Here is a 27,189-nt window from a genome sequence, read left to right as displayed (position 1 = left end):
TTTCACAAGCACTTTGAAGAGACCCAGTAGGACAACTCAGCTAAACCTGACTGCATGTAATTGAATACATTATTGGATCAGGTCTGAAATAAGAAAAGAAATGTAAGTGGATATTCTCTGCAATTGGACAAAGAAAACATTAGTAAGTTATTAGTAATTAGTAAATATGTGTTTATATAATGCACTACCCTCATCTTTTGAAATGTAGCAAACAGGTTTTCTGAATTGATGAGGGGTCAATTCAAAATCTTGCTCTCCCATTGTATGTGCAAAAATAAGTTTCCAAGCTCAGACCTAATTAAATACATATATATGCATTTGATAATTTTATGAGTAGTTTTTTTTTTATTCTTACTTCATATAACACTAGTAGAAAACACTGACAAAAAAAGCAAAAAAGTATCAATATTCAAAAGAAGAGATTCTCATTGCTTTGCTTGAACACTGTTTCTGGTGCTGAACCTTTCTGGTCAGGTTTCTTTAATTGCGTAAAGGGTTTATGATCAGGCATTTTTACATACTGAGCAATATCCTACTCCCTGTACAATAATATAGAAGTTAATGAAAGTCTTCGTGAAGCAGGTGGTTACTCTGTTGGTAAGGGATTCATGATCTGGCACCAAAAGAAGGCAATAACAAGCAGTGAGAATCAATTAGTCAGTGTTTGTAAAGTGTGTTGAAAATGAAGCAGCATGACATAAATGGTGTTATTATGTTTGAAGCTTGAATTATATGCTCTTGGAGCTGAACATGTTAACTATATTTCAGTGGGTTATGGAATAAATTAGTGTAATATAGTGAGTGATCTAGGTTGTGGAAACCTTGTTGCTCTAATCATTACCCCTTTCAAACCTAACAAAGGAGGTTCTTTCACGTGACTGTATGTTTTGCTCTCTGTCTCATGAGGTTTCTTTTTCAGCCGCCTTTGTCGTTCATATCCCATCTTGAAATCAGTCAATATGTTTAACTTCTGGGGACCGTCCGTCGTGGGTGACCGCCTTGTCTTCAATGCAATTGTGAACAACACATTTCAGAATAGGTAAAACTCCTTGTATGCTTATCTTTCTAGGTAAAGCTCCACATATACTTGTCTTCCTTGACTTCTCCAGCACCAGCCTAACTGCATTTTTTAGCTATTAGTAGGATATGTCTTACTAAATGAATTATTTTGCAGCTGGGCTTTGGAGGATATATCTCTATATATGTGTATGTATATCAATTGATCTGTCAATCTGTCTGTTTGTCCTTGTTTTTTTGTTTGTTTGTTTTGTTTTTGTTTTTTAGCTTCTCTTGGTTTATTTTTTTGTTTAATTTATTCTCTGATTTTCATAATTTAAAGATCATTCATAGACAAATTGCAATCCTGCCAACTCTGACTGTAAAATTCACTCTGAAATACAGTGATTTGCAGGGGATTATAGAATCGTAGAATATAAGAAGTTTCAAAGGACCCATGAAGATCATCAAGTCCACCTCCTGCCTCCACACAGGACCACCCAAAAAACAGACCCTACATCTGACAGCACTGTCCAAATGCTTCTTGAACTCCAGTAGCTCAGTGCTGTGACCACTGCCCTGGGAAGCCTGTCCCAGTGCCCGACCACCCTCTGGGTGCAGAACCTTTCCCTAACCCCCAGCCTGACCCTCCCCTGTCCCAGCTCCATGCCGTTCCCTCGGGTCCTGTCGCTGTCCCCAGAGAGCACAGCCCAGCGCCTGCCCCTCCGCTCCCCTCGTGAGGGAGCTGCAGGCCGCCACGAGGCCTCCCCTCAGCCTGCTCTGCTCTGGGCTGAACAAACCAAGGGACCTCAGCTGCTCCTCATACATCTTGCTTTCCAGACCTTCTCCATCTCAGTTGCCTTTCTTTAGACAGCCTTAATAGTTTTATGTCCTCATATTGTGGTGCCCAAGACTGCACACAGTACTGGAAGTGAGGCTGTACCAGCACAGAAGAGAGCAGGACCCTCCCTTCAACCAGCTAGCAATGCTGTGCCTGATGCCCCTCAGGGTAAGGTTGGCCCTCTTGGCTGCCAGGGCACACCACTGGCTCACATTCAACTTGCTGTTGACCAGAACCCCCAGATCCCTTTCTATGGGGCTGCTCTTCAGCCTCTCATCCCCTAGTCTGTATGTATAGCCAGGATAGCCCCTTCATGCTGTGCTTCTGCTGAACGTCACATCAATGCTGTATTGTTCACTTTCGCTATGTGCTCACACATTGTGCACACTAGTGTTCATATTTTGCTACTTAGCTCACTTTCTTCTGTTTTTACTCATGCCATTTGTCATTTGTTTTATTTCTAAAATGTGTCTGTCCAGACCGAGTAATTTATTTTGTATGCTGCAGAAAGTATTTGAGTAAGGCTTCCTGCACACAGGAAGCTACATAACAGTCCTTTTTAGTTTGTCTCAGGGCTGCTTCTGCATCACTTGTGGTAGTTCAGTAATTAATCTCAACTCATATTTCAGTGTAGAGGTTGGTGTCCGCGTTGAGGCTTATAACTGTGAAGAATGGATCAAGGACCAAGCACGGCATATTAACAGTGCGTTTCTCATTTTTAATGCTGTGAATGACAAAGGAGAACTGCTCATCTTCCCTGGAGTTAAACCTACTACAAAGGTCAGCTTTTATCCTCAGGATGAGGATGAATGCATACATGCAACAGTGTGGTCCAACCCAGCACACTGCCTGTCCCACAGCTGGCTACTATAGCCTTGCTGGAAAAGCAAAGACTAACTGGGCTGTTCACTGAAATGCATCTTCTTGCAGAAGAGAAAGCCTGTAAATGAAATATTTGTCTTTGAGTGAGAAATTCATGATTATTAACTTGAGATGTCCACAACTGAGGAGTGTGGAGGGTAGTCATCATTTGAACTTCTGTAGTTAGTGGATGGAGAGGGAGGAAGAATCTACCAGTTGCAGATTCTCCATCTGTCTTGTATAGTCTCCACTGACTGTAGAAGATGCCCAGGCAGCAAGAAACTGACAAAATTCTGAAGTGTTAAATGAACAGTTATTTTTAGAAACCCTTAAGGAAGATGAGGAATAGAGTTAGTGAGAAGTCCATGGGAAACAAATCCCATGGCATAGGCAGGCTTTCCAGTTCCTTTGGCATGGAGATAGAAGCAAGTGAACCTGAAAGAAGTTCACTAAGCAATCAGAACAGTGTGAATACTCTTGCTGAATTATTTGCTGTGATATCACCTGTCATTAACTTAATGCTCCAATGAAGTAGATTTTTAGAAAGCCAGCAAAGGCAGAAATGAAATAATTATTCAACATCACTGTCTTTACATTTTGTAGGATGCCAGGTGGGCAAATAAATCAAGATATCCTATGTACCAGGTGAAGCTGTAAGGTTCATCACTGCCTATTATAGACTGTTTCCAGAGGATAGACTGTCTGACTCTTCCTCTTTTAAAATAGAGGGAAAAAAAAAAACAACCAAACAAGAAACCACAACAGCTTAACTTGTGCCAGAAAAGCAGTGCTTCCCTTCAAGACCTGACTAAAGGGGCATCCACAAACTGTCAGAATAGGAACATTCCAATTCCTCCACAGTCAAGTAGGCCAGTCTGGGAGAAACAAGAGTATATGCTCCAAATGGGTTAAATTTGTTGGTTTAAACTTGGCTGAAGATAGTTTAAACGGTGGTCGTTTGACTGAAAGTGGCATCTGAAAGTATTAGATAGTCTGTGTTTTAAAGAAGGTTAAAATATATTAATCTGGACATACATATTAGTATCTGTACAGATTATTGCAGGAGAATCTGTGTGTCAGCTCCTAAAAGCAAAGAAAAAGTACTTTCCAAAGTCCTATATCATTCAGAATAAGAAGTCTTATTCACCTTTGATACAGTTTGATGCAGTGCATGCTCTTGGTCATTTCCATACTTCAGAAAAAATCAACTCTGTCAGAGTAAGGGAAGGGAAAGACCTGCTACCTTGAAGGGCGGGCCACATCTGTTTGCAACGCACTTGCTTTGTGCACAAGATGAGTGTGCATTTAAATCAGAATTCTTCCATACCTCTCGCATGCTTTGAACACTAGATAATAGTGAATTGGATTTGTTAGGTGGCACACACAAGAAGGAGTGGAATATGTTGTGATGCCCTGTCTGGCTGCCCTTGCTTCAGGACCGAAGTGCTAGGAGTATGCTACTGTGATGCAACTTTTTTTTTATTGGTTTGTTTTTGCAAATTTAAGGGTATATTGTCAAGTCAAAAGTAAAACACTGAGTCAGGTTAAGATGGGGAAAGTCCAAAATACAGAGTACAGTTCTTTATTTATTTGTAATGTATCCCTGGCATTTGTCCATCTGTAATATTTTTAGTCAGTTTGTTTTCGTGTGTGCCCTAAAATAATCAGATGTGTCACTATCTCTGGCTTACTTTTGATAAAGGACAGTGTGAGGCGGTACCATGGAGCCATTGCCCGAAGGAGAATTCGACTAGCCAGGTACAGTTGGGCTACAAAGAAAACTTGATTTGGAAACTTACATTTTTTTTAATATGTCCAGAAAAAGTGATCATTTGTTAAGAAGTCAGTGTCTGCTCAAACATAACTGTTATGTTACTTATTTTTCTAGACCACTTTGCTTGAGTTGCATTGAAATTATTAGGGGCAACTCATCCCATAAACAGTTTGTTCTTTATGCTTTTTTGTTTCCCAGTCGCTCTTGTGAAGAAAAAGGAGTTATTGCAAGGGAAAAATTCATGTTGCAATTCACAATTCCACATTGCAAGCGAAAATTGATAAAATATTTGTAAAGCATTTAGAAGACATTTAAACCTGTAGAAGTGTTTGATTTTAGCACACACAGAAGAAAGTGTAAATAACCATTCTATTATTTTGCTTTTGAACTTTGTTTTAGAAAGTGTATGCTCTCTGCTAAAGAAGACAAACCATCTGACCCCTGGGAGACAAGCAACCAGGTAATCTTTAAATTGGGTCCTGTTGTCTACCTGGATAAAATGATGTAATTGTAAACTTTTGGGGTATGTAAAACAGTTGTACAGATTGTGTCAGTTTCCAAACTGGACTTGCTGTACTTAAGTGTCGTGGTAGTCATGGAAGAATGGAGCAGTGTGTGATAAGATGAACATATTTTGTCCTTCTGAAAAAAGTGTCGATGCCTAACTGCTGATTTAAGAGTGAGTTTCATACAGAACATAAAATGTGTCTCTAAGATAGAATCTTTTAACAAATTGTCCCTTAAGCAGCAGAGCTATAATGAAGACAGGTCTCCTGAAGATTTATGTTCCAGTCTGCCCAGCTTTTAGAAAGTTTAATACTACTGTAGAGGAACATGTTTGCTTTTTCCCACTGAATTTCTCAAAACTTGTGGGGTTTTATTATCACTAGTAATGAATGCTAAAAGCGGGGAAAGAGACAAGGCAATACCAAGAGACATATAAACAGTGAAATAATGTAAACTTCATTCTTGCGGGAAACAGAAGTGAAAATATGTGGTACATTTCTGTCTTGGACATGATAGGGCATAGAATGTGCTTGTGCCATAAAGTAAACAGTGATGAATCTGAACTTAGGTGGATTTGTACACACCCTAAATGTTGCAGAAACCAGCATGGAGTTTCTGTGGTTAAATTTTCTTTGTATACAAGTTCCCAGTGGCTCCCAGAAATTTTACCAGGTCTTTATATGAAACTAAATAAATAAGTGAGAATTATATTACAGGGAGGGATTTGTTGTTATCAGTGGCATCTCCATGAATGGAGTTTGAATCCTGCAAATGCAGCATTTCTTTTCTGCAAGACAATAAATATAACTATGCACGCAATGTTAAAAATGGGTTACTTAGATTTATTTGGTATTACATTAAAACTTGTCATTAAAGACTCTAAAGCTCTGTTCTCTTTGTACAGTGCTTAAAAGAGAACTCCATCCAGTGTAGTCAAGCATATATAATAGATATGTTTGCACTTTCTCTGCCCTGAGCCTGCTTTGTAAAGCAGCTGCCATGATAGACCACAGGTTGATAGCAATGAAGAGGTTAAATTTCCAGTAGATTTTAATTACTTAGGAGGAAAATGGACAAAACCATTAATTTAGTGGTCTCAGGGGTTACCTGTATTATCTCTCCAGTGGTCACAGTTTTTCTGTGATGCTATATAATTGGAGAAGCCTGAAGTGGTATTTTGTTGTTTAATTAGGGTTGTTTTGCCATCAGCCATGTGAGCACATAATCTAGCTATTGAAAGTATTTAATTCAGAAACTACTGGACCATGTTTTCTGGAAGGAAAACACTTATGGGAAAATATACATTTGTTTGCGATTCAGGGGTAATGATAGAAAAAGAGCGTCTCATTCCTGGAGCATTTAGTGAAATCTACCTTTATCCCTTGATTTTCAGAAATGTATCTTACATTTCAGGCATATGTGAGTTACAGCAATGTAGCCACACTGACACACCTGGCAGCAAAACGAGGATGGGAAATAACCAGTATGCTAGAGCATGTAAGTACATAGCTGTGGAACAGCTGCACAGCCACTTAGTTATATTATAGCATCAGAGGTGGGTGGAGAAAAGCAACGTTTTGTATTTGTAAATAAATACGTTGGCTTGGCAGTGTTTGGTTTTACTGTGGCTAGCATATAAAAACAAAACTTCTGTAGTTACCCCAACAGGTTGCAAAGCTGTTTGTCCAGAGCAGTGTTCAACCTGGAAGCTTCTCTCCTGAGACAGTCTGCATGGCTGGTAAACCTTAGCCTTGAGATCCCAAAAGGGCAGGTTTGACAGCAACTCATTGGGCTTGTTGAGCAACCATAAAGTAGAATGTAAAAACAAAAACAAAACTACATCTTACTTTTGTGAAGCATTTTTCTTGACACAATTGAACTGCCTTTGTGGTTTTGCCAAATTCTTTGATTCTAGTGAAACACCAAGCTTGGATATCTCTGCTTAGGCAATGTTGTTGAGGATCTGTTGGGCTTCTCATAAGCAATATGATCAGCAAAATGTGTGTAGCAGTCTGTAATATGCTGCCTTTATCAGCTTTACATCATGGGAGGTATTTGTAAGCAGCAGGCAGTATCTTGAGATTGTTCTAAGTGGCTACTGCCAGTTGACAGGTGATATAACTTACCTCTACTGAGTTTGTGCATTACAGAGGACCAGAGAGGGAGAGGCACCAAATCTCACGTTCGCATACATTAGCATTTTGATGGGTGTCTTTTTAGTATGTTAATGACCATTAAGAGCAAAGTCGGTCTGTAATCTGCCCACAGCTGTTTTTCTCCTTGTTTTTTACCTTTTACCTTTCATCCCTTTCTTCCTTGCTTCTGCTAGCTCAAAGCTACCAGTCACCCTGTTTTCTTTAAGGTTTCCTTATTTTCTCAGCTCAAGACTACAAGAAGAGACTGTTAGGATCTTTTAGTCTGACCCCCTACACATCGCAGGCTATGAATCTTCACCTACTGCTTCTTGCATCTGGTCAATAGACAACTTATGTAAGAGCATATATATATGGAAGAAATGAATTTCAGCTATGGCAAATCTGCTAGTTCCATGTGTAGGTTGTTCCAGTGGTTAAAAACTTTCAGTAGCTGTGCCAAATAAATGACAGACAGCACTCATGGTTGAGTAAGCAAGCTTAAACGGTCAGATTGAAACATTTAACATTATTTTCAAACCTCTGGTAAAGCATTATTGTTATGCATGTGAAACTTTCTTTCTGCCTCCACTGGAACTGCCTAAATCTTGATCTCTTTCTTAATTCTAAATGCTTGAAACGTGTAATAGGAATGACAAGAAATGTTGTGACAAAATTGCTTCATACAAAAAACCACACCCTTGCACATTTTGGATGACATTTGAAAGAGCATTGTGTGATGATGCGATTTCTCTCTCTCAGCAAGCCATCAGGTAACTTCCAGTATTAGTAATACTGTTTCAATTTGCAACTTTCTCCATTATCAATACCTTGAAATAGTCCTGATGGTAAGATATTTCTCTAAGTCAGCTCTTTTCTGATGGAAGATCTTGAGCAGCTTTTTCTAGCTGTTTGTTAATCTAATTGAAGTAGGTACCTTAAAGCCAACAAAATCTTGGCTTAGACAGGATGTGAGATGCAACTCGCACTGATGCTGTCAGTGGACAGAGAGCAGCCATCCATTCCCATTCTGCTGGACCTTTCTGCATAACCTGATATTGCCAATAATTACATAGGCCTTAGAGAAGTGGCAAGCATCCAGGGTAGCACAGTACCATTTCTTTTTCTGTAAGGATGTATGCAGTGACCGGTGATAGCAAATCCTAATTCTGGATGTAGGCCACTTTGTGGCATACCACTGATTCCATACTAAGCCTTATCTTTCCTCTTACTTAGCATCTACTTGCAGGCGAAATGTAACCTGCTGACACAGTGTGGATGTCAGCAGCAGGCAGAGGTTATTCTTGTCCCCATATGTATTTGTGATTACCTCCAAGTTAACCCACTAGGTGGATGAGATTTCTCCTTTGGAGAAGGAAATGTGAGTGAAACCAATCTGGGACTTCACAGCTCCTCCAGTCAAGTTTAGATGTGTGTTCGAGTCACTAAATAATGATAGAGAGGCAGCTCCAAGAATGGCTTCTTGCAGCTTCAGGTAATGAAATTTACTGTCTTATCAAATGTTGGCTTGGTCACTTGTCACAGTTCCATGCTCAATTCTGTCACTTTTGTAACCCTTAACACTAGCAAATATCTCTTAAGAAACCAAATCTTGCTTAGAACATTTCGTCATGTTTCTTTAAGCACTGCAGGCCTCCTCAGGCACATCAGTCATACCTGTCTTCTGTTCTCTGCACTGCTGATGCATTGCAAACTAGGTCATGTGTCTTGATCCTTTTGCTTAGGGTATTCAGTGGCATAGGCATAGAACAATTGCTTAGGTTTCTCTGATAAAAAAGCATAGCAGTGTCTCCAGTCAGACAAAGTCTTCGGTGTCCACAAAATATTCTCTGGGGAAGAGGATAAAAAACAAACAGTAAAAATCAGTAGTATTGCTGATCAGTGCTCTACATGAAGACAGTCATACTATCCAAAACAAGATTGTCAAAGACTGAACTATATTTTGGGTTGAAGTATTCTAGTAGGTAGATTGTGCAAAGCAGCATGTGCTTCTCTGTAGGATGGAGGATTTGTGCCCTTTTCCCTGGAGTGATCCCAAGTTGATTGAAAGGTTTTGAAAGTAGGAGGAGGTACTGTGAGCCCTTTGACACATAGCTACAAGACTTCTAGGCCTATATAAAAACCTAGCTTTGCCAGTGTTCACTGTATGGAAAGGTGTTTTAAGAGCTGCACCTCCTACTTTATTTTGTGATTTTGAAGTTCAGAAGACTCCGAAGAGAACATGATTTCTCTTCTATGCCTTATAGGATTATTGATCTATGTTTCCTGTAGCTGGTTTCTGGAGAGCTTGGCCTTTTGTTTTCCACCAAAACTTTAATTCAGGAAGATGCTTGCTGGATTATATTATGTTGTTTTTTTTTTCCCTGTCCCAAAACATGAAAATACATAAAAATACAAAATCTGTGTTGTTTTATAAATGTTCAGTAAACCAAAAGACTGTTTTTTTTTTTTTTGGTATAACAAAAAAAGAGCAGCAGAGATAAAGAAGCTTATGAATTTTTTATTACTTAGAAATGAAAATCTGTTAAAACTTTCTAGTATTTGAGAAGAAAATTAACACATCAGGTTCAACTTTGGGAAGCACAGAATCATAGAATGGCTTGGGCTGGAAGTGACCTGAAATATATCTAACTACAACCCCCTGCCATAGGCAGGGATGCCACCCACTAGATCAGGTTGGTCAAGGCCCCATCCAGCCTGGCCTTGAACACCTCCAGGGATGGGGCATCCACAGTTTCTCTGGGCAGCCTGTGCCAGTGCCTCACCACCCTTACAGTGAAGAATTTCCTAATGTCTAATCTAAATCTATCCTCTTTTAGTTTAAGACAATTCCCCCTTGTCCTGTCATTATCTACCCGGGTAAAGAGTCCTTCTCCATCCTTGTTATAAGACCCCTTTAAGTACTGAAAGGCTGCAATGAGGTCTGCCAGAGCCTTCTCTTCTCCAAGCCGAACATCCCCAGATCTCTCAGACTTCCTGCACAGGAGAGGTGCTTCAGCCCTCTGATCATCTTTGTAGCCCTCTTTTGGACTCAGTCTAAGAGGTCCACACTCCTCTGTTGATGCAGCCCAGGACGCAGTTGGCCTTCTGGGCTGCAAGTGCTCACTGCTGGCTCATGTCGAGCTTTTCATCCACCAGAACCCTTCCTTCTTCGTCCTTCTCTGCAGGGATGCTCTCAATGAGTTCTTCTCCCAGTCTGTGCTCATGTCTGGGATTGCCCTGACCCAGGTACAGCACCTTGCACTTGGACTTGTTGAACCTCATTCGATTTACATGGGCGCACTTCTCCAGCCTGTCCAGGTCCCTTTGGATGGCATCCCTCCTTCTTTGGTATCAACGGCACCGCTCAGCTTGGTGTCATCCACAGACTTGCTGAGTGTGCACTCAATTCCATAGTCTATGTAATTGATGAAGATACTGAAAAGCACCAGTCCCAAGACAGACCCCTGAGAGACACTGCTCATCACTGGCCTCCACTTGGACATAGAACCATCGACCACCACTCTCTGGGTGCAGCTGTTGAGCCAATTCCTTATCCACTGGATGGTCCACCCTTCAAATCCATATTTCTCCAAATTAGGGATTAGGATGTCGTATGGAACCATGTCAAAAAAACACTCCAGCTTGCTGCTGCTCACCAGTGCCCAATCCAGTGAATTCTATTCTGAAGTTTACAATTTCTGAAAAGCTTTAAGTAACCATCACCACTCCACCAGAACAACCTACCTAAAAGAAGTTTCTTCCATTCCTTCCTAAAAATTGTATGTTACCTTCTCTTACTGTCCTGTATTTATGCCTTATTTTTGTAACTCAGCCTGACTCAAGGGACAAGCTAGAAAATGGTAGAATTCTGGACCAGTACCTGCCTACGTTTAAAAAGTCTAGTCACCCATTATGGGTCATGATGCCAAATTCACAGAAGTGTTGCATGAGATCCCAAGGTTGTCCCCTTAGCTTTTGGTCTGTAAGGAGTCCAAAATTCACCTCTGTGAGGAGACTTTCTATATACAGCAAGGCCAAGAAGAAGCTTTTTCCTTCATTCCTAAGTGTATCTGCTGTTGTGTATGAAAGCGATGCCATCTTACATGGTCCTGACAAAAGAAAAATGCACTGAAATAACTCTATTTTTTCTAAGGCACCTGCAGTACTTAAGATATTTATAGACTATATCCAAAAAGTGTGAAAAAGGGGTTTAGAAATGGCCTTTTGATCAGTCATTCCCACTTAGAAGGTAATTCAGTTACCCCTAACCTGATGCAATTAAAACTGTGTGATGTCACTATGCTACCAGTATATTTGATTTTGTGTTGTGCTGTATTTTAATGTAAAACTAATCTTGAATACTTATCTGCCTTACATCTGTCAGATACAGTTTCATATGTAGTTGAGAAAATCTGCTTAAGTCCTAAATGTGTAACATTTAAAAGTGCTAAAATATTTATAGCAGTCACCCTTTGTTTTTAATATGTTGTTCACTTTTCCAGATAAAAATATGGACTCATGAGGAGGGTGATGTCTTGTCACTCAAAGTAGAAATGCAAGTGAAGATACCATCACATGTAGCTTTCTCCCTTTTGTCTGACTTCACACGCCGTCAACAATGGGACAAACATTTCTTGTAAGAACTTACCTTTATTTAAGACTATTCTAATCCACTGACAACTAACCTTTTCCGAGACAAATATTTTTTGAGATGTTGACACTTTTCCACCTAATTAAGAAGAAATTGCTGTATAGAGCTGCCATTAAAGGTTCATTAGTCAAAGTATAGATTGTTTTTTTCCCTCAAAAATAAAATAAAATAAAATAAAATAATTTCTCAGTAGGGTTGCCCTGGACTGTCAAAAGAGGTGGGACAGGGGTTACCCTTTACTAAAACAAACAAAATTCCATGCCTAAACCTATGTTTCTTAAAAGGGTTAACTTGAGTAGGTTGTGTATAACTTGAGGTGGAAAAATGGTGAACACTGTCTGTAAGAAGTAAGGCAAAGCTGTGGACCCATTCATGTTTATGCTGTTTAGGATGCTGATGCTCAGCTTCACCATACAGTCAAAGTGAGAAATCAAGAAATGGGGATCTTCAAAATTCACTTTTTAAGAAAAATTACATCTTATAAAGTGTGTCTAAATTGGAATGGGTTTCAGACTAGCTGTAAAAGGCGTTTTTAATCTACCTTACATGGTGTAGAATAATGACTAGAGACAAGGGCATTGATATGATACCAGTTTGATTAGGTGAATATTTTCCTGACGTAGAAGCTTTTTCAACTAGTTATTCTGTCTTGAAAGATTTTTATTAGAAAGTAAGTGGAGACCTAAGAATATTTAAGAATCAACATCATCGTCTGCATTTATGTGTTAAAAAAATGAAATCTGAAGAAATGTTATGTTGCTTTTCCATATCTAAAGCCAAAACCTCAGATTTCTTATGACTACCATGAAGCCCAATTTACTAGTCAAAATGGAATACAAATTCAGCAGTGTTTATTACTAAGGCAGTAGAAGCTGAAGTGAAATTAGTTACTGCCAGTGCAAAGGATAACACTGAGGTTTTTTTCAGTATTGAAAACTAAGAGAGAGTGATCAGTACTTCCAAGAGAGTGAAAGAGTGTGTCCTACCGGGTGGCATCTTCTGAACACAGCAGAACACAACCTTGAATAAAATTTTGCTAATATTTTCTGACTATTGCACCTTTGGTATGTCGGATGGACAATGTTTGGTCAAACAGCAGGTATTATGTCATGCAAGCTAATGTCATTCCAAGTAGAAATGGGTAGTATATGAGAAGCTTTTTAGACTTTGTTCCAACACCCTGCAGCACTTCTGAACAATTTTGTGGGCTATAGATGTGGTGTCAGATGAGGCATTGCAGAAAAACTCAGGTTTTCACTCCTTATTCCTCTCTTAAGTTTGCTGCCTGTTGTGGTTTAACTGGGCAGGCAGCTCTGCACCACACAGCCGTTTGCTCGCTCCCCTCCCCTCCCTCCACAGTGGGATGGGGGAGAGGACTGGGAAAAAAAAAAAGGTAAAACTCGTGGGTTGAGATAAAGACAGTTTAATAGGACAGAGAAGGAAGGGAAAATAATAATAACGATAAAAGAACATACAAAGAAAGTGATGCACAGTGCATTTGCTCACTACTAACTGAACAATGCCCAGCCAGAGCCCGGGCAGTGTCCTCCCACCACCCCTGGCCAACTCTTCCCCAGTGTTATTGTCCCACATGATGGCACATGATATGGGACATCCCTTTGGCTAGTTGGGGCCAGCTGTCCTGGCTGCATCCCCTCCCAGCTCCTTGGGCACCCCCAGACTCCTTGTTGGCAGTGCAGTGTGAGGAGCTGAAAAGTCCTGAAAGAAAATTAACTGTATGTCTGCTGACACAACCAGGACACTGCCTCTGCAGGAAGACCATATCCTGAATTTCAGGCAGGAATATATGTTGGTACTGTGCTTTTCATAAGATATGCTCTTGCATATGACAGGTCCAGCATGTGTGTGTATTAAATGTACTTGCAGAACTTGTGAGGTCCTACAGGCTGTGAACGAAGATGAGAAGATATATTATGTTACGTCTCCACCCATGACTGGCCATAAACCCCGGGACTTCGTGATTCTTGTGTCTCAAAGGCAACCTTGTAAGCCCAGGTGAGCATACAATTTCAAGCTGAACTGTGAGTGCTTTGGAGCCACGGTTTTGATTACTGCTGACCTCTATCATGCCTGTTGTTTGGTGACAAAAATGTCATTTATTTTTTTAAGACATTGGATTAGTAGCTGATTTAAAATATCTATTGATGCCTGCACAACCAGATTTATTTTGCAAAGGGAAAAGCAATGAAGTGAATGGAGAGCATCATAGACTTAGAGCGTAGTCCAGTGTTGCTTCTTTGATAGTGGCTCTTCAGGAACGGTCCATCCTGAGAGAAAACAGGTCAGAATTCCAGTCAGGCAATTTGGAAAAAAACATATCCTGGAGGCTCTGTCAGTGTGCTAAAGCCCATGATTAGGAGTTTCTTTAAGAGACTTTGTTCCTATTTAATGTAATCCTGGAGAATTTTTTCTCAATGAAATGTTTGGCCTTTCTTGAAACCTCAGTGTGATGCATTTATTTTATCAGTAAACATTGCTGCTGAACATGGTTTAAAAATTCAGGTGATTGGTTTAACGTACATTGATTTTTCTTTTTCATTAGATTTCCTTTTGTTCTTGCATAATGAAACATGGATAAATGGGAGCATTTGGTCTATTTTGTGCTTATGATTCTTTATTCCCACTTTATTTTCTTATATTTAGTAATTCTTTATGTTAACAGAACATTGCTTGTAAATAGTGTTCTGTACTGTGCTTTTTTCCCCCCCTACATCTGGGAGTTGGATCGTGTTTACCTTTGCTGGGGCCATACTCCACATGCCCTTAGTAAGGGTTGCTCCTAGGCCCTGTTCCTGTGAACTTGGTTCCTGGAGAGCAGAATAAATGAAGAAAAAAAAAAGAAAAAAAGAAAAAGGAAAAGAAAAAGGAAAAGAAAAAAAAAAAGAAAAAGAAAAAGAAAAGGAAAAAGAAAAAGAAAAAGAAAAAGAAAAAGAAAAAGAAAAAGAAAAGGAAAAAGAAAAAGAAAAGGAAAAAGAAAAAGAAAAGGAAAAAGAAAAAGAAAAAGAAAAAGAAAAAGAAAAGGAAAAAGAAAAAGAAAAGGAAAAAGAAAAAGAAAAAGAAAAAGAAAAAGAAAAAGAAAAAGAAAAAGAAAAAGAAAAAGAAAGGGGGTGTTGTATGTGGGTGGTGGTTCTGTGGCTTTCCACAGAAGTCTTCTTGATTGGAGTCTGTGACAAAGCCTTAATGAGACACAAGAGAACTGAGCCTTTTAATAAGCCTTTAAAATACAGGAGCTTGTTTGCCTTTGTATAAAAATGACATCTTTGGTATAGCTATTTATGCTTCTCAAAGAAAAAATTCATACTCTATATTTTTAGCCCTTTACAGGCATTTTTTATTATCTTGTTGAAAAAAAAAGTTTGATTCCTCCCCTTGCACTGCAGTGAACCCTATGTAGTAGCTGTAAAGTCAGTTACCCTCACGTCTAAGCCGCCTTCTCCAGAATACTGCAGAAGTGAAATCCTTTGTGCAGGATTCCAGATCTACAGTGACAGCGACAGCTCCTGTATGGTGAGTAGCTCTTCAGGCCTTGGCCGTGCCTTCCTTCCTGTGGATATGTGCATATAATCTCCTACATGTGCATATAATCTCATTTGCACTGGCAGTCTAGAACAGCAGAAACACAACAAAAGAAATGAGTTGGTTTCCCCAGACTTCAGTTTGGTTATCAAAGATGTTCTTTATTCCACAAAGTGGAATTTGTTTTGCTCACCTTTGGCCAATCTGAAAGTTAGGAATGAAGTTAAACTCAGCACTGAAGAAGGACTGGGACTTTTGGAGGGTAGTTCAATCAGTCCTAAAATAAGCTTCTAGAAGGCATGGTGTCTGTTGGTGCCTGTCTGCCTTCAGAGGAATCCCAAGGAACTAGTTCAGATTAAATGCTTGGTTTTATATATCAGAAATTATGCAATCTGAACCCCATTCCTGGACGAATGGCAGTGTCCCTCTCTTCTATACTTTTCCATGGGAAAGATACAACGTTTTAATTTAAGAAAATGGGTGTCTGAAAACAGCATCTGTCAGTGGCTGGGATTCTTTTTTTCAGACAACAGTTTTGTTCATAAAGCACATCTATAGGAGTCGGACCCAGTGATACTTGTGGGGCCCTTCCAACTTGGAACATTGGATGATTCTACAATTCTGTGATGCAGTTTACAAGTTAGGCAATGTTTCTTGCTGCATTGCTGTGTACATTCACCTATATGCTTGAGGCCCTGCCAGTAGTGAGGACAGACATTAAGATCCTCAAAGGATTATAAAAAAGACATGTTGTTTTTGCTAATTTGTGCCTTCAGTTTCTACTGCCTAAAAGCACTATGCACTTCCGTTCTCCTCCATAAAAACTTGGATGCTCATCTAGGGTCTGAAAAAAAATGACTAACTATTGCAGTCCATAGGGTTTTTATTTTTTTATTTAATTTTTTATTTAAACAGGTGTGTTACTTCAATCAAATGACATCAGGTGTTATGCCCTACTTAGCTGCAAATCTTACTGGTTCATCAAACTCCATTGAAGACACTGCTTTGGAGTGTATAAAGTTCTTGAAGCAGAAAGGCAGCAAGTGCTGAAGTTAAAAGCAAATTTCCAGACAGTGCTAAAGATTATCAAGCAATACCGGTTAAAATTCTTGCATGTGTGTTGATCATCCTTCTACATCTTAATTACTTTGGGTCATGCAGCTGATCCTGGGCTTGAACCAGAGGATATCTAGCATGAGGATTTTGTATGAAATTAAAATTAGGCCTTATGCTCTAAATTCTCTTTTAATCTAAAAGAGATTAAGGCACAGAGTCTGCACTTGAATGCATTAATGAATTTTGATTGACCCAACAGAACTTAGAACTGCAGTTTATAAGACCATTTCATTTTCATTATTATACTGTTGTATTGAACCTAGTGGCACTCAGTCAGTTTTAAATCAGTAAACTCTAATCTGTCTAATTTGCAGAGAACTGGTACTACTAAGTACCTTATCCAGTGCTCTGGCCTCTTTGTCTAGGTTCTTGCACATGCATTGTATGTAAATCTATTATACCCTAAATGAAGTTAGTGTTTGCTAATGTTTGTGTGTCAATGCTTGTAGCTTATCTGTGATTTTCAGTAAATTATTGCTTTTCAGGTTACACGTCGATCATAATTTTTATTACACTATCTCTGGAAGGGCTTCAGACCTGATTCCAGACAGACTGGTTTGTGGTGATGGTAGGGGGCTGTTGGTCTCCTACACAAGTGCTGTGACCCCCAGTTCTACACCAGACTGTTCTGCTGGCAGCAAATTCATGTAGAGCAGGAAGAGTCTTGAATACCTTCCCTCATACATAAAAAGGGAGAAGTTTCAGAGGTTTTATTGTGGTGTGTCTGTTGTTTTCTGTTGGTTTTTTTCCCTCTCAAAAGGCCCTTGTTCAAAAAGCATGTAAGATCACCTGCAGTTAAATCGTAACATGAATGGAAGGGTGGGTTAAGAGGATCAAAGCATGTGAACTGTAGCTGTGCCATTCCTCTCTCTGAAGTCTCGTAATTGGTAGAATGAGAGCTCTAAGCATCTCATCCAGGTCCCACTTAAGTAAATCACATCTTCAGTTTAACCTATAACCAAATCAAAGCTTTTTTTGGTGATCTGTGGGTTACAATATACCTGCAAATTGTGCATGACATCGACCACATGCACCACAGGAGGCACCTGCTCTTGCCCTGGAAGCCCTTATGTGTATTAGCAGTCAGCTGGCCTCTCGTTGGGGCATTTCACATGGGTACAGCATTGCACTGAAACAATGAGCGAGCGAAATTAGGACGTCTTCTGTATCTTGTGATGCCAGCCACTATACACCCTACAACACAGAGAAATGTTTGCACTAGTAATAGAAAAATCAAACTGGGGCATGATCTTTGGCTCTGAAGATGACCCTTTGGATACAGATCCTTATTTTGGATCATGATTTTTACCACACGGTAAAATGCATCTAGCAAGTGAGGACTGCAGGCTCAGGGCAGCCCCTTCCACAGCACGAACCGTGTCGAGGCCTGAGCAGGGCAGGCTTCCTTCCTCCTCTTGGGGTGGCTGGTAAGGGGAGGGTCGTCACCTGTGCAAGCTGCGCAGCTCTGCGCTCTCTCAGATGTTTGCTGTGTGCAGACGGTAGCAGACAGAAGCCCTCGTGCGGGCAGGTAAATATTTGTGGTTCCAATTTTTAGCAAACAGAGACACCTAACGTTCAGCTCTGCGTATGTGCAGGGAATATATTCCCTGAATAAAGCTTCTGGGGAGAGCCCAACCTCAGCCCATGCCCAGCACTGAGTGACCTGTGCAGCGGCTCTAACCTGCCTTTAGAGACGACTACACACTGAACTCAGCTGTTGGGCCACCACAAGGGCTGTCTGGAGAACATTATTTGGCATTTTGGAAGTAAGTGTTTTGCTGAGATCATTCCAGCCTCATGCCTGCTCATCTGACACTGAGACCTTAGCCACTGTAGTGCTGAGCACTGCAAACTCGGGCTTCTTTCTGGATGCAGCCACACATCTTTCTTTAGGTGTGTGTGGGGCTAGTGTCTGGTCACATAGCCCAAGGATTATGTACCAGCTTCTGTGCAACTGAGATGAGATCCAGGTTTCTAGCAGAACAAATTTTCCTTAAACTGTTTGCCTAACTTTAAAATTTAGTAGAACAATACATCTTTATACACAAGTGCTTTAACAGTAACTGCTCACATAGCTAGCTGCCGTCTAGCTACACAAGCTTTTGTGAAATGAAATGAAGAGATTTGTAGGTGTGTTTAACAACATGTGTTGTCCAGCAGTTACTGAAGATTGCTAACCTGTGCAGCAGTTTTACAGCAGAGCACAAGAATTTCAGCACCTCATTTTGTGCTCCATCTACGAATTCAAGAATTCAAAGGTTAATCCACAACTTCGTGCATGGTATTCTATGCCACAACTGTCCCTTTTGCCTTCCTGGTGTTAGCAGTCCCTCTAGCCAAGCAGAAGTCACTGATCAGTTGTGGGAATTCTCTTTTCCTCCCCCAGGATCCATGCAGTACCTGATACAACCTTGCAGCCCCTCAAAGGGACGCTTCTGCCTCAGCCTGCAGTAGAGCAGCCAGGTGACCACGTCTTACTTGGAACCACAGACCTGGAGCAGCCACTGCCTCGGGAGGAAAGGCTGCACTCTGAAACCCCAACTCACACACCACAGGCATTTTGTCTACAGCAGTAGGACTGTCAAAGTGCATGGCTTCAAGTTTGTGGTGGTGGAAGAACACACAATCCGAATCATCCAGGTTGGAAAAGACCTTCAGGATCATCAAGTCATGCTACAACATTAAGGAGGTTTGAAACACAGAAAATAATCTAAAATGGTGAGGTTTTAAAAAATATTTATGTATTCATGTACTAGAAAGGAAAACACCTTTTAAGCTCGAATGTCTGTTGCAGCTTTGATCTTCAATCAAAGTTAATTAAAACTCGGTAATTAATCCTTCATTTCATCCAAGTCCACCCCTCTTGCCCATTTAAGTGGGTGCTGATTATTATAAATTGAGTATGCTTACACTGTTATCTGCCATTCAATCCAAAGCAGAACTGGGAAACCTAGAATATGACCTCTACCTATGGTATTCTTTACCAGCATTTTATTTAAAAAAAACAGTGCGTATACAAAACATGTATTGAGACAATTAAATTCCTCTTTTTTTTTTTTTGTTATTTGTTTTTGCTTTAATAAACGTAAATTCCAAACCCATAGCTTCAGTGCCTGGTGCTAAGCATCTCGAAACCCAGATCTGAGCTCAGGTTTGTTGTTACCTTCACATTCTCGACAGGGCAGTGTATGGGCTGTTAGGACATTTATTTAAAGGTTAAATTAATTCTTTAGAAGCAACAGCTTTATTACCATCTAGCTTTCCCTCAAAGACTGTTGCTGATCACGATATAATGCAAGCTGAAGTTGTTAGAAGGCACTTTTAAGACCTGTGGAGCACCGAAGTGCCGCATTTGTCCTGGGGCAGCACTGCAGAAGTGCAGCGTGAGGAAGCCCAATGGTGCAGGCGCTTGAGCCCACACCTACACAGGGAAGGAGCACTGCACAGAGATCCCAAACGGCACCTGCCAATGCTGCGACAGGACACTGCTTCACAATGAAAAGCAGCATGGTGAGATGAGCTTGGGGTTAATTTCTCATCTTAGATGAGATAATTTGACACAAGTAAAAGTCTATCACTCTTGACTGCACAGGATGAATCTGGAGAGTATTTTGAGAGCTGCTGCAGGCACTCCATTCTCAATTGGCTTGAGTGACTTTTGTAACACATACCAGTTTTCCAAGTGCAGGCTGCAGCCTCCATTTAAAAATAAATAAGTCTGCCATTAAGCAGGCATGTTTAAATAAAACTAAGAATAAAACCCAAAGGGACAGAAATACTGAAGAACAAGATTTCTGAGCACTCTAAAAAAGTACACAAACGAAGGAAGCTGCTCATTTGCTCTCCAACTATTTTCAGGTGTATTTCATGATGGGTATCAGAGGAAGGGCATAATTCAGCTTGTTAGTGCAGAAGTGCTCAAATAATTAAACATGCATCAACCATCAGATTAATGCACATACACCCTGAGCTGATCTACCACGCACAAAAGGAATTGCACCCCTAAGCTCTCCAGCCAGAAGGCAGGACTCACACAGCTCTGTAGGGCTTTCCCGATAACTCTGCTGTAAGACAGGTCAGGTGTGTACATTCAGAGCACAAAATCACTCTTTCTAGAAGGCAAACCAAGCTAGAACCCAACAAGAGTGTTTAGAAAATACACACAATCGCTTTCAGAGAAATCACAGAATTGAAGGGGTTGGAAGGGACCTCAAGAGATCATTGGGTCCAACCCCCCTGCCAAAGCAGGCTCCTTAGAGCAGGCTGCCCAGGTAGGCGTCCAGACGGGCCTTGAATATCTCCAGAGAAGGAGACCCCACAACCTCCCTGTGCAGCCTGTTCCAGTGCTCTGTCACCCTCACCGAGAAGAAGTTCTTTCGCATGTTGGTGCAGAAACTCTCAAGATCAGCAGAACTGTATTCATACCCAACAACAGCAACACTCTTGAGTTAACCCTACTGACCAGGTGGATCCACTGGTCATAAACCTGCGTGATACAGTGCACATACCCTGTGCGGTTATTACACCAGATTTATGCTATGAGAGGAAACCAATTTCTCTCCTCATATTTCCCTCTTCGGAGAGCTAGCCATGGGAGGGAATGTGAATCAGACAGAAAGCTGTATTTCTGCAAAAATATATAAAAATGAAATACCCGTTTGCTGCATTTCTGATGTCCCCAGCTTTTCAGTAAGCTAGATGAGTCTGGGAGGCAAACTGAAAAAATCAGGGACACAACTGTAGCAACAACAGTCCGCTCGATTTTCTGGAACTTGCAGTTCAGTCCACTCTACACAGTCGCTACTCTGAAGTGCAGCAGTGCGCTGGATCTGTGGCTTAGCATCCAACACAGGCCTTCAGAAATTAACAACCTTAGGTAGTTTCGCTTTGGGTTTTTGCAGCTTTGGTGTTTCTGTAACTTCTTCATAATCAGCACTCATTCCAGTGGCCCATCGCCCAACCGTAATCTGATCTGTAAAGTAAGAGACAAGAGGTTACAGAAAGGCTAAACAATATCATCAGATCAAAATTTCACATTTGAGGAAGATTTGGCCCACAAGGGCCTGTCAGTTTACTTCTGGGTATGAAGCTAACTCCTTTACACAACTCTTCTTGTTTTAAATTTCTGTTTTGTAAACTCCATTTCTTCACCTGCACCAATTTTCCACATTCAGAAATCATCAGAAAGCATTTTTTACTATTTGACTGTCCAAAGAAACATTCAGAGAGTATGCAGAAGATATATTAACTCTCCTCTAAATCCTGATTACTCATGCAACGAAGATTTCAGGATATGTCAGGCACCCCTGGATAAAAAGGAAAGATCTTGAAGAAACCATGCTTGAAGAGGCACAATAGAAGAGAATTTACTCGTCTTACATCCCTGCGCATAATAAACACCATCCTTTTGCCATTTAAATGGTATTTTGAGCAGTTAAGTTCCCTGTCCTAGAGAAAGCGCTGGTAACCAACCCGTTTCTTTTCTGCATGACTACCTGAGAGCTACAAACCAAATCACACCAAGAATATCACGTGGTTAAATCAATGTTTACTTGGATTAACTTCTGTATATTAGAGTAGCTCAAATAATTCCACTTGAATAAACAATACACTTTGGTGCCTCAGCTTCTTTGCCAGCTAGTGGTTACCTTTCTGCAATTTATCTGAAAGTACTCTGCATGGCACAAACTGCTATTAAAGAATACTACAATTCTTACCCATGATGTCCCAGTTCAAATTAATTCAACCATTTTAAGCCAGCAGTACCAGTTTTGAAACATCAGTGGAAAGCCTAATAGGTCCCCATGGAAATTAAACAGCATCTGTTGGTCTTCATTACGGACATAAAGCTTCTCCAAAAAAAAAAAAAAAAAAAGAAAACCACCAACAGTTCTCTTTCACATGTAACTCCAGTGCCAGAGAGCAAAAAGAACTGCAGCTTTTTTTTTTTTTTTTTTTTTACCTTGTCTGGAAAAAGACAGTGGCTTTACAAATTAGCACTTGCTAGTTCCCATTAACTGTCTCACATACACATTCAGGCCTCGGCACGCTAACCTCACCTGACAGGCCTGTTACATCTTTTGCAGTGGAGGGGTTGGACCAAGCAGGTTTAGTGACCACACCTCCCAAGCGAAGAGAAGCTCCTGCAGGTTGTTTTCCTGCCTCCCTGCGTACCAGCTCTGTGCCCTTTCAGCTGATCAGCGCTGCCAGCGCAAGGCTGCCATGCAGTGCTAACAGCTGGCTCAGCTTTGTGCAGTGCCACTTCCCACAAATGTTTCTTTTCCTCCTACTGCACCCGTACAGGTTTTCAGTTTACGGAAGGTACTGTGAACACAAAAATAGTTTGCTGTGTGCAGAACCCCAGCAAGGGTGACATTATAGTCTTTCAGCATTTGTCTGAATGGGAATTAAAAAAACAATCTGCTATGGCTGGTAAGTTTGGTGAAAAATTTAATTTTTGTATCAGAAACTTCTGTGACCAGTTAAGACTCAACCTCACTTCTTCTGAACTATTATACCAGCACACATCTATAATGCAACATACGCTCTCTCATACAACACCTACACTACCACATATACTTTAGCTGGTCTTTTGTATCTGATCCTGAAGGTATCTGTCATCTCCATAAATACTTCTCACAAAATACACAAAAGTTCAGGATACATTATTAAACCAAAAATTCCGTAAGCCGTTCAAACAAAGCAGAAAAAAAATGTTTCATCACTCCAACAACAGCGTCATTCTTCAAATCCTTGTTTGTCGGTTTTGCCTTCCTTAGCATAGTTTTTTTTTTGGATTAACAGATACCTAAAGTAAGTATACATATGTATGGCAGTATGCGAGCAGACTCTTCCTACCTCTGATAATTTAGGAAAAAGATATGCTATTAGTCCATAAGCTGATCAGCAAATTGTACTTCCCTTTTAATATAATCATTAATAAAAGTATTACGTTATGAAACAGGTATTGATGAACTCAGTGCAAGCTGATTTGCCAGGAGGTAAAAAAAATAATTATCAGTGAAAAATGGAAGTGGTTCACTCACAGTACTTTCTATTAATGGCCTTACCTGAAGGGAGGGCTCAGATAAAACCATATATTTTATTAAAAGAGCTGAGCTCATCAGCCAGGCAGATTTATGAAGCATTTTTCCACCCGCATAGGTAAATCAAAGAACATGTAAAGAAGCCGCTAATCAGCTAGTGAATCCAGCAGGACAGACCTCCAGTCTCATCTGACTACCCTGTCGTGTACAATTCTATACAGCCCCCTGCATCTCACCTAAGTTCTTGTTCTCCGGACAGTCTTTTCTAAAGTGCTCCACAGAACCACAGAGTTTGCAGCAGCCACCTGTTACAAGAGAGAGAAAGTTGTTACCCATCTGGAAAAAAATATAATTAACAAACCCACTCTTACATGTCTACTGAAAAATCTTGCTTTGCTTTTCCATAGTGACAACCTATAAATAAGACAAAGATACATCCCTACAGACAGGTCAGCACTCCTACACACAATAACGTGGCACTGTGGAGCTGATGAGCAAACAGCTTTAGGAGCCTGCTCGCACAGCTTCCTCAGACTGTCGGTCTCTGACAGAGAGACACATCCATCTGTAATAGCACTGCTCTGTGAATCACCAGATACTACAAACTCCACGCACCACGCTTGGAATACTTCTGATTACCTTTTTAGCTCTTTTTTAGACAGAACAACATAATGCAGCTGAAATTCAATTATTCCAAGGAACTTCTGAAAGTAACAGGAGCTCCAGAGCAGTACCTAACCCAACTGCAGATACTGAGCTATAAAATATGTAAGTTACTTTTAACGCCTGTATTATGAGAAGTGTAATGCCTTCAAAGATGCTTTTCTTCCAATCCAACTGTATTGTAAAATCACCCTTAAGAGTCTGCAAGACTTCAAATCTGTACTGGGAGACTCCAGCAAACAGAGTGTTATTTGCTAGTGCCAACAAAAAGAACAACAGGCAGAGCAGAATCTAAATGAATCTTCAAACCTAGATGATGTTTCTCATTAAAGACACGTAAAATGATGATGTGAGAGCCCTTTGCTATGAACAAGCCTCAGCTGTTAGGACACCAGGCTGCTGGGTGGTCAAGCAGCATACACACGACATACATTTCTAAGACTATCTTGAAGCCACGACCTCTTTTTAAACTCTTAATTTTTCTTTAATCTTTTACCATGTCACCTCCTACATACATGAAACAAATGACTCCCAGGTGTAACTACAACAGATCTTGCTTTGTGTGAACACCTGTTTTTACAGCATTAAGCTGTAAAGGTTATAAAGTCCCTTTTCAGACCAACAGCACGTTTTTACTACATACTTAAGTGTATTTACATTTAAATACTCATTGACTACATACACACAGGATACTATGGTTTCTTTGTTTCTCTTGAAACTGCAACCACAAGCAAGTTCTCATACTTTGCATTTCACCTCCTTGTTTAACAAGGAGCTTTCGACCAAAATAGAAATCCCTAGATAATGAATATTAATGCTGAATTCCCCAGAATTGATCTGCTCTTACCAAGAGTAAAAGACATTTGGAAATTCCTTTCAGTAATATCCTCATTAATGTGCAACGTTACTTTACTCTGTGTCAGGCAAGAAGGAAAAATGCATTTTGTTTGCAGTAAATTTCTGCACTCACCTTCAGCATACAATCCTTTGGGATTATCTGGACACGACCTTGACAGATGCCCCATCTCACCACAGATGAAACATTTTGCATACGGAAATGCCCCTGCAAAATTCCAAAGTTTATGATACAAGTTAAAAACTTCACATAGTCACAGTCAACTCTGAAAACATCACAATTACAATATTATACTGTAACATAATATTATACTACAGTATAAACACTACACTGTTAAGTAGCATTATTTTAATGTTGTATTCCTTTAAACATATTAACCTATGTCTTCAGAACAGTTAAGCTGCTAAAACAGAAACTTTTTATTACAGTGGTCAGAAAACTCACACCAAAGTACTCTGAGAAACATAAATTTCTGAACCATACCAGCAGCTGGATCTATCTTTGCCTTGCATTTGCTGATGTCATGTTCTGTGGATCCACACCGGTAACAGATCCCTGTACCCATATCTTGACTTTCAAGCACCGCTGGGCAATCAGCAACACCGTGGCCAGGTTCCCTACAGTGGAAACATACCTTTGAAAATAAAAATTGCATTTTTGTAAACATGTCACAGAGCAAAACAGCACTTATAAGTAGCTTTACGAAAGAGACCACTTGGTGTTAATATCTGATTATCGCTTATATCCACCAGATTTTCTCTAGGCCACAATTTCTCTTGGCTGAAACTTTCTTAGTACTATTGAATGCAACTCTCCAGTGCTGACATTTGAGGTTACTCTAATATGAAAAAGTTTGTCAGAGGGCTCAGAGAATCCCAGCCTAATGAGGCTTCTACGCTTTTTAGAAGGCAAGTGTATCAACAGATCATCTCACTGCAGAAACATTGTTAAGATGTGAGAAATGCTGCAGCATGTCACAAAATAACTAGCAGATGCCTGTCACTAAGCAGTATTAGTATTGGTTATTATTATTGATTATTATTTTTTATTGGTGATTGTTGATTATTATTCTATTGGTGATTGTTTATTATTATTATTTTTATTTATTAATTTATTATTATTTATTGGTGATTATTATCAATTATTATTTTTTCCTTCACCAGAAACACACAGGGAAATTCTGGGCCATGTGTATTCACTCACTGACCACCGAGCTCCCTAATGAGTGATGCTTTACGGGGCACCACCGCACACAGACAGCCACAGCAGGGCTCCGTCCCCCCCCAGCCTCACCATGGCGTTCCTCCTCGCCTCCTGCCGCCTCAGCCGCCGGCCCTCCCGCCGCAGAGCCTTCCTCACAGCCGCGGCCGCCTCCTCCTCGTCCTCCTGCTGCTGCTGCTGCTGCTGCTCCTCACCCTCCGCCGCCCCGCCGCCCGCCGCCTTCCTGAGGTGGGCAGCGAACCCGTTGACGTCGCGGTCCGCGTACTCCTTCCTCCTCCTCTTCCTCGCCGGCACCGCCACCACTGCGCCGCGGGGCGCCGCCGCCATCTCCTCCCAGGGGGTGGCCGGCAGCGCCTTGCCCCCCTCGGCGGCGACGGCCTTGCGGGCCCAGCGCGTCATGGCAGGCGGCGCGCGGGGGCTGTTACCGTTACGGTTGGAACGTTACAGCCGTTACAGCCGTTGGTGCACAACCCCCTCCCTCCACGCGGCCGGACGGAAGTGGTGTGCCGTCCCGGCGGGGCGGGGCGTAATGTCACGTCCGCCCGCCGGCAGCGCGAGATGCTGAGGGCTCGCCGCCATGTTGGGGGGGGGGGGGGGGGGGGGGGGGGAGGGGGGCAGACACGCGGTGACCCACAGGGGCAGTTCCGTGTTTGTAACTAAGGGGCGTATGGGGCACAGAGGGGCACAGTCGCCTCCCTCGCCCTGCTGGCCACCCCTCTGTTGATGCAGCCGGCCTTGTGGGCTGCAAGCACGCACTGCTGGCTCACGTCGAGCTTTTCATCCACCAGAACCCCCAAATCCTTCTCCACAGTACTGCCCTCAATGAGTTCTTCTCCCAGTCTGTGCTCAGGTCTGCAATTGCCCCAACCCAGGTACAGCACCTTGCACTAGGACTTGCTGAACCTCATTCAGTTCACGTGGGCTCGCTTCTCCAGCCTGTCTATGTCCTTTTGGATGGGATCCCTCCTTCTTTGGTATCAACCGC

General features: G+C 41.1%; 2 protein-coding genes across 2 annotated transcripts in view; one reads left to right on the top strand and one right to left on the bottom strand.

The window, feature by feature from the left end:
• Positions 1–17,676, top strand: part of ACOT12 (acyl-CoA thioesterase 12) — a 34,096-nt gene extending 16,420 nt beyond the window's left edge. The window contains exons 7-15 of the mRNA XM_050716465.1: positions 920–1,039; positions 2,467–2,617; positions 4,401–4,456; positions 4,872–4,932; positions 6,393–6,476; positions 11,617–11,750; positions 13,653–13,781; positions 15,167–15,293; positions 16,218–17,676. Of these exons, the coding sequence (XP_050572422.1) occupies positions 920–1,039; positions 2,467–2,617; positions 4,401–4,456; positions 4,872–4,932; positions 6,393–6,476; positions 11,617–11,750; positions 13,653–13,781; positions 15,167–15,293; positions 16,218–16,352 (997 nt within the window). The 3' untranslated portion in view covers positions 16,353–17,676. The remainder of the gene's footprint in view (positions 1–919; positions 1,040–2,466; positions 2,618–4,400; positions 4,457–4,871; positions 4,933–6,392; positions 6,477–11,616; positions 11,751–13,652; positions 13,782–15,166; positions 15,294–16,217) is intronic.
• Positions 17,677–19,392: 1,716 nt separating this feature from the next.
• ZCCHC9 (zinc finger CCHC-type containing 9) lies at positions 19,393–26,706 on the bottom strand. Its single transcript, XM_035567545.2, has 5 exons — positions 26,277–26,706; positions 25,467–25,617; positions 25,098–25,190; positions 23,701–23,769; positions 19,393–21,390 (listed from the first exon to the last, which is right to left on the bottom strand). Exons 1-5 carry the CDS (start codon positions 26,601–26,603, stop codon positions 21,275–21,277), a joined length of 756 nt encoding a protein of 251 aa, XP_035423438.1. The 5' UTR covers positions 26,604–26,706; the 3' UTR covers positions 19,393–21,274.
• Between the last annotated feature and the right edge of the window lie 483 nt (positions 26,707–27,189).

This window comes from Cygnus atratus, chromosome Z (genome assembly GCF_013377495.2).
Source record: "Cygnus atratus isolate AKBS03 ecotype Queensland, Australia chromosome Z, CAtr_DNAZoo_HiC_assembly, whole genome shotgun sequence".
Lineage (NCBI taxonomy): Eukaryota > Metazoa > Chordata > Aves > Anseriformes > Anatidae > Cygnus > Cygnus atratus.
The sequence above is the reverse complement of the archived record's forward strand: the minus strand, read 5'-3'. Positions and strand labels throughout refer to the sequence as shown.

Bases quoted from the DNA above. Each gene is read 5' to 3' on its own strand.
- ZCCHC9 (XM_035567545.2), bottom strand. From the start codon at position 26,603: ATGACGCGCTGGGCCCGCAAGGCCGTCGCCGCCGAGGGGGGCAAGGCG. The intron at 25,618-26,276 runs GTGAGGCTGGGG...TTATTTTCAAAG, and splicing joins AGGCGAGGAGGAACGCCATG to GTATGTTTCCACTGTAGGGA. The intron at 21,391-23,700 runs GTGAGATGCAGG...CTTACTTTACAG, and splicing joins TCCGGAGAACAAGAACTTAG to ATCAGATTACGGTTGGGCGA.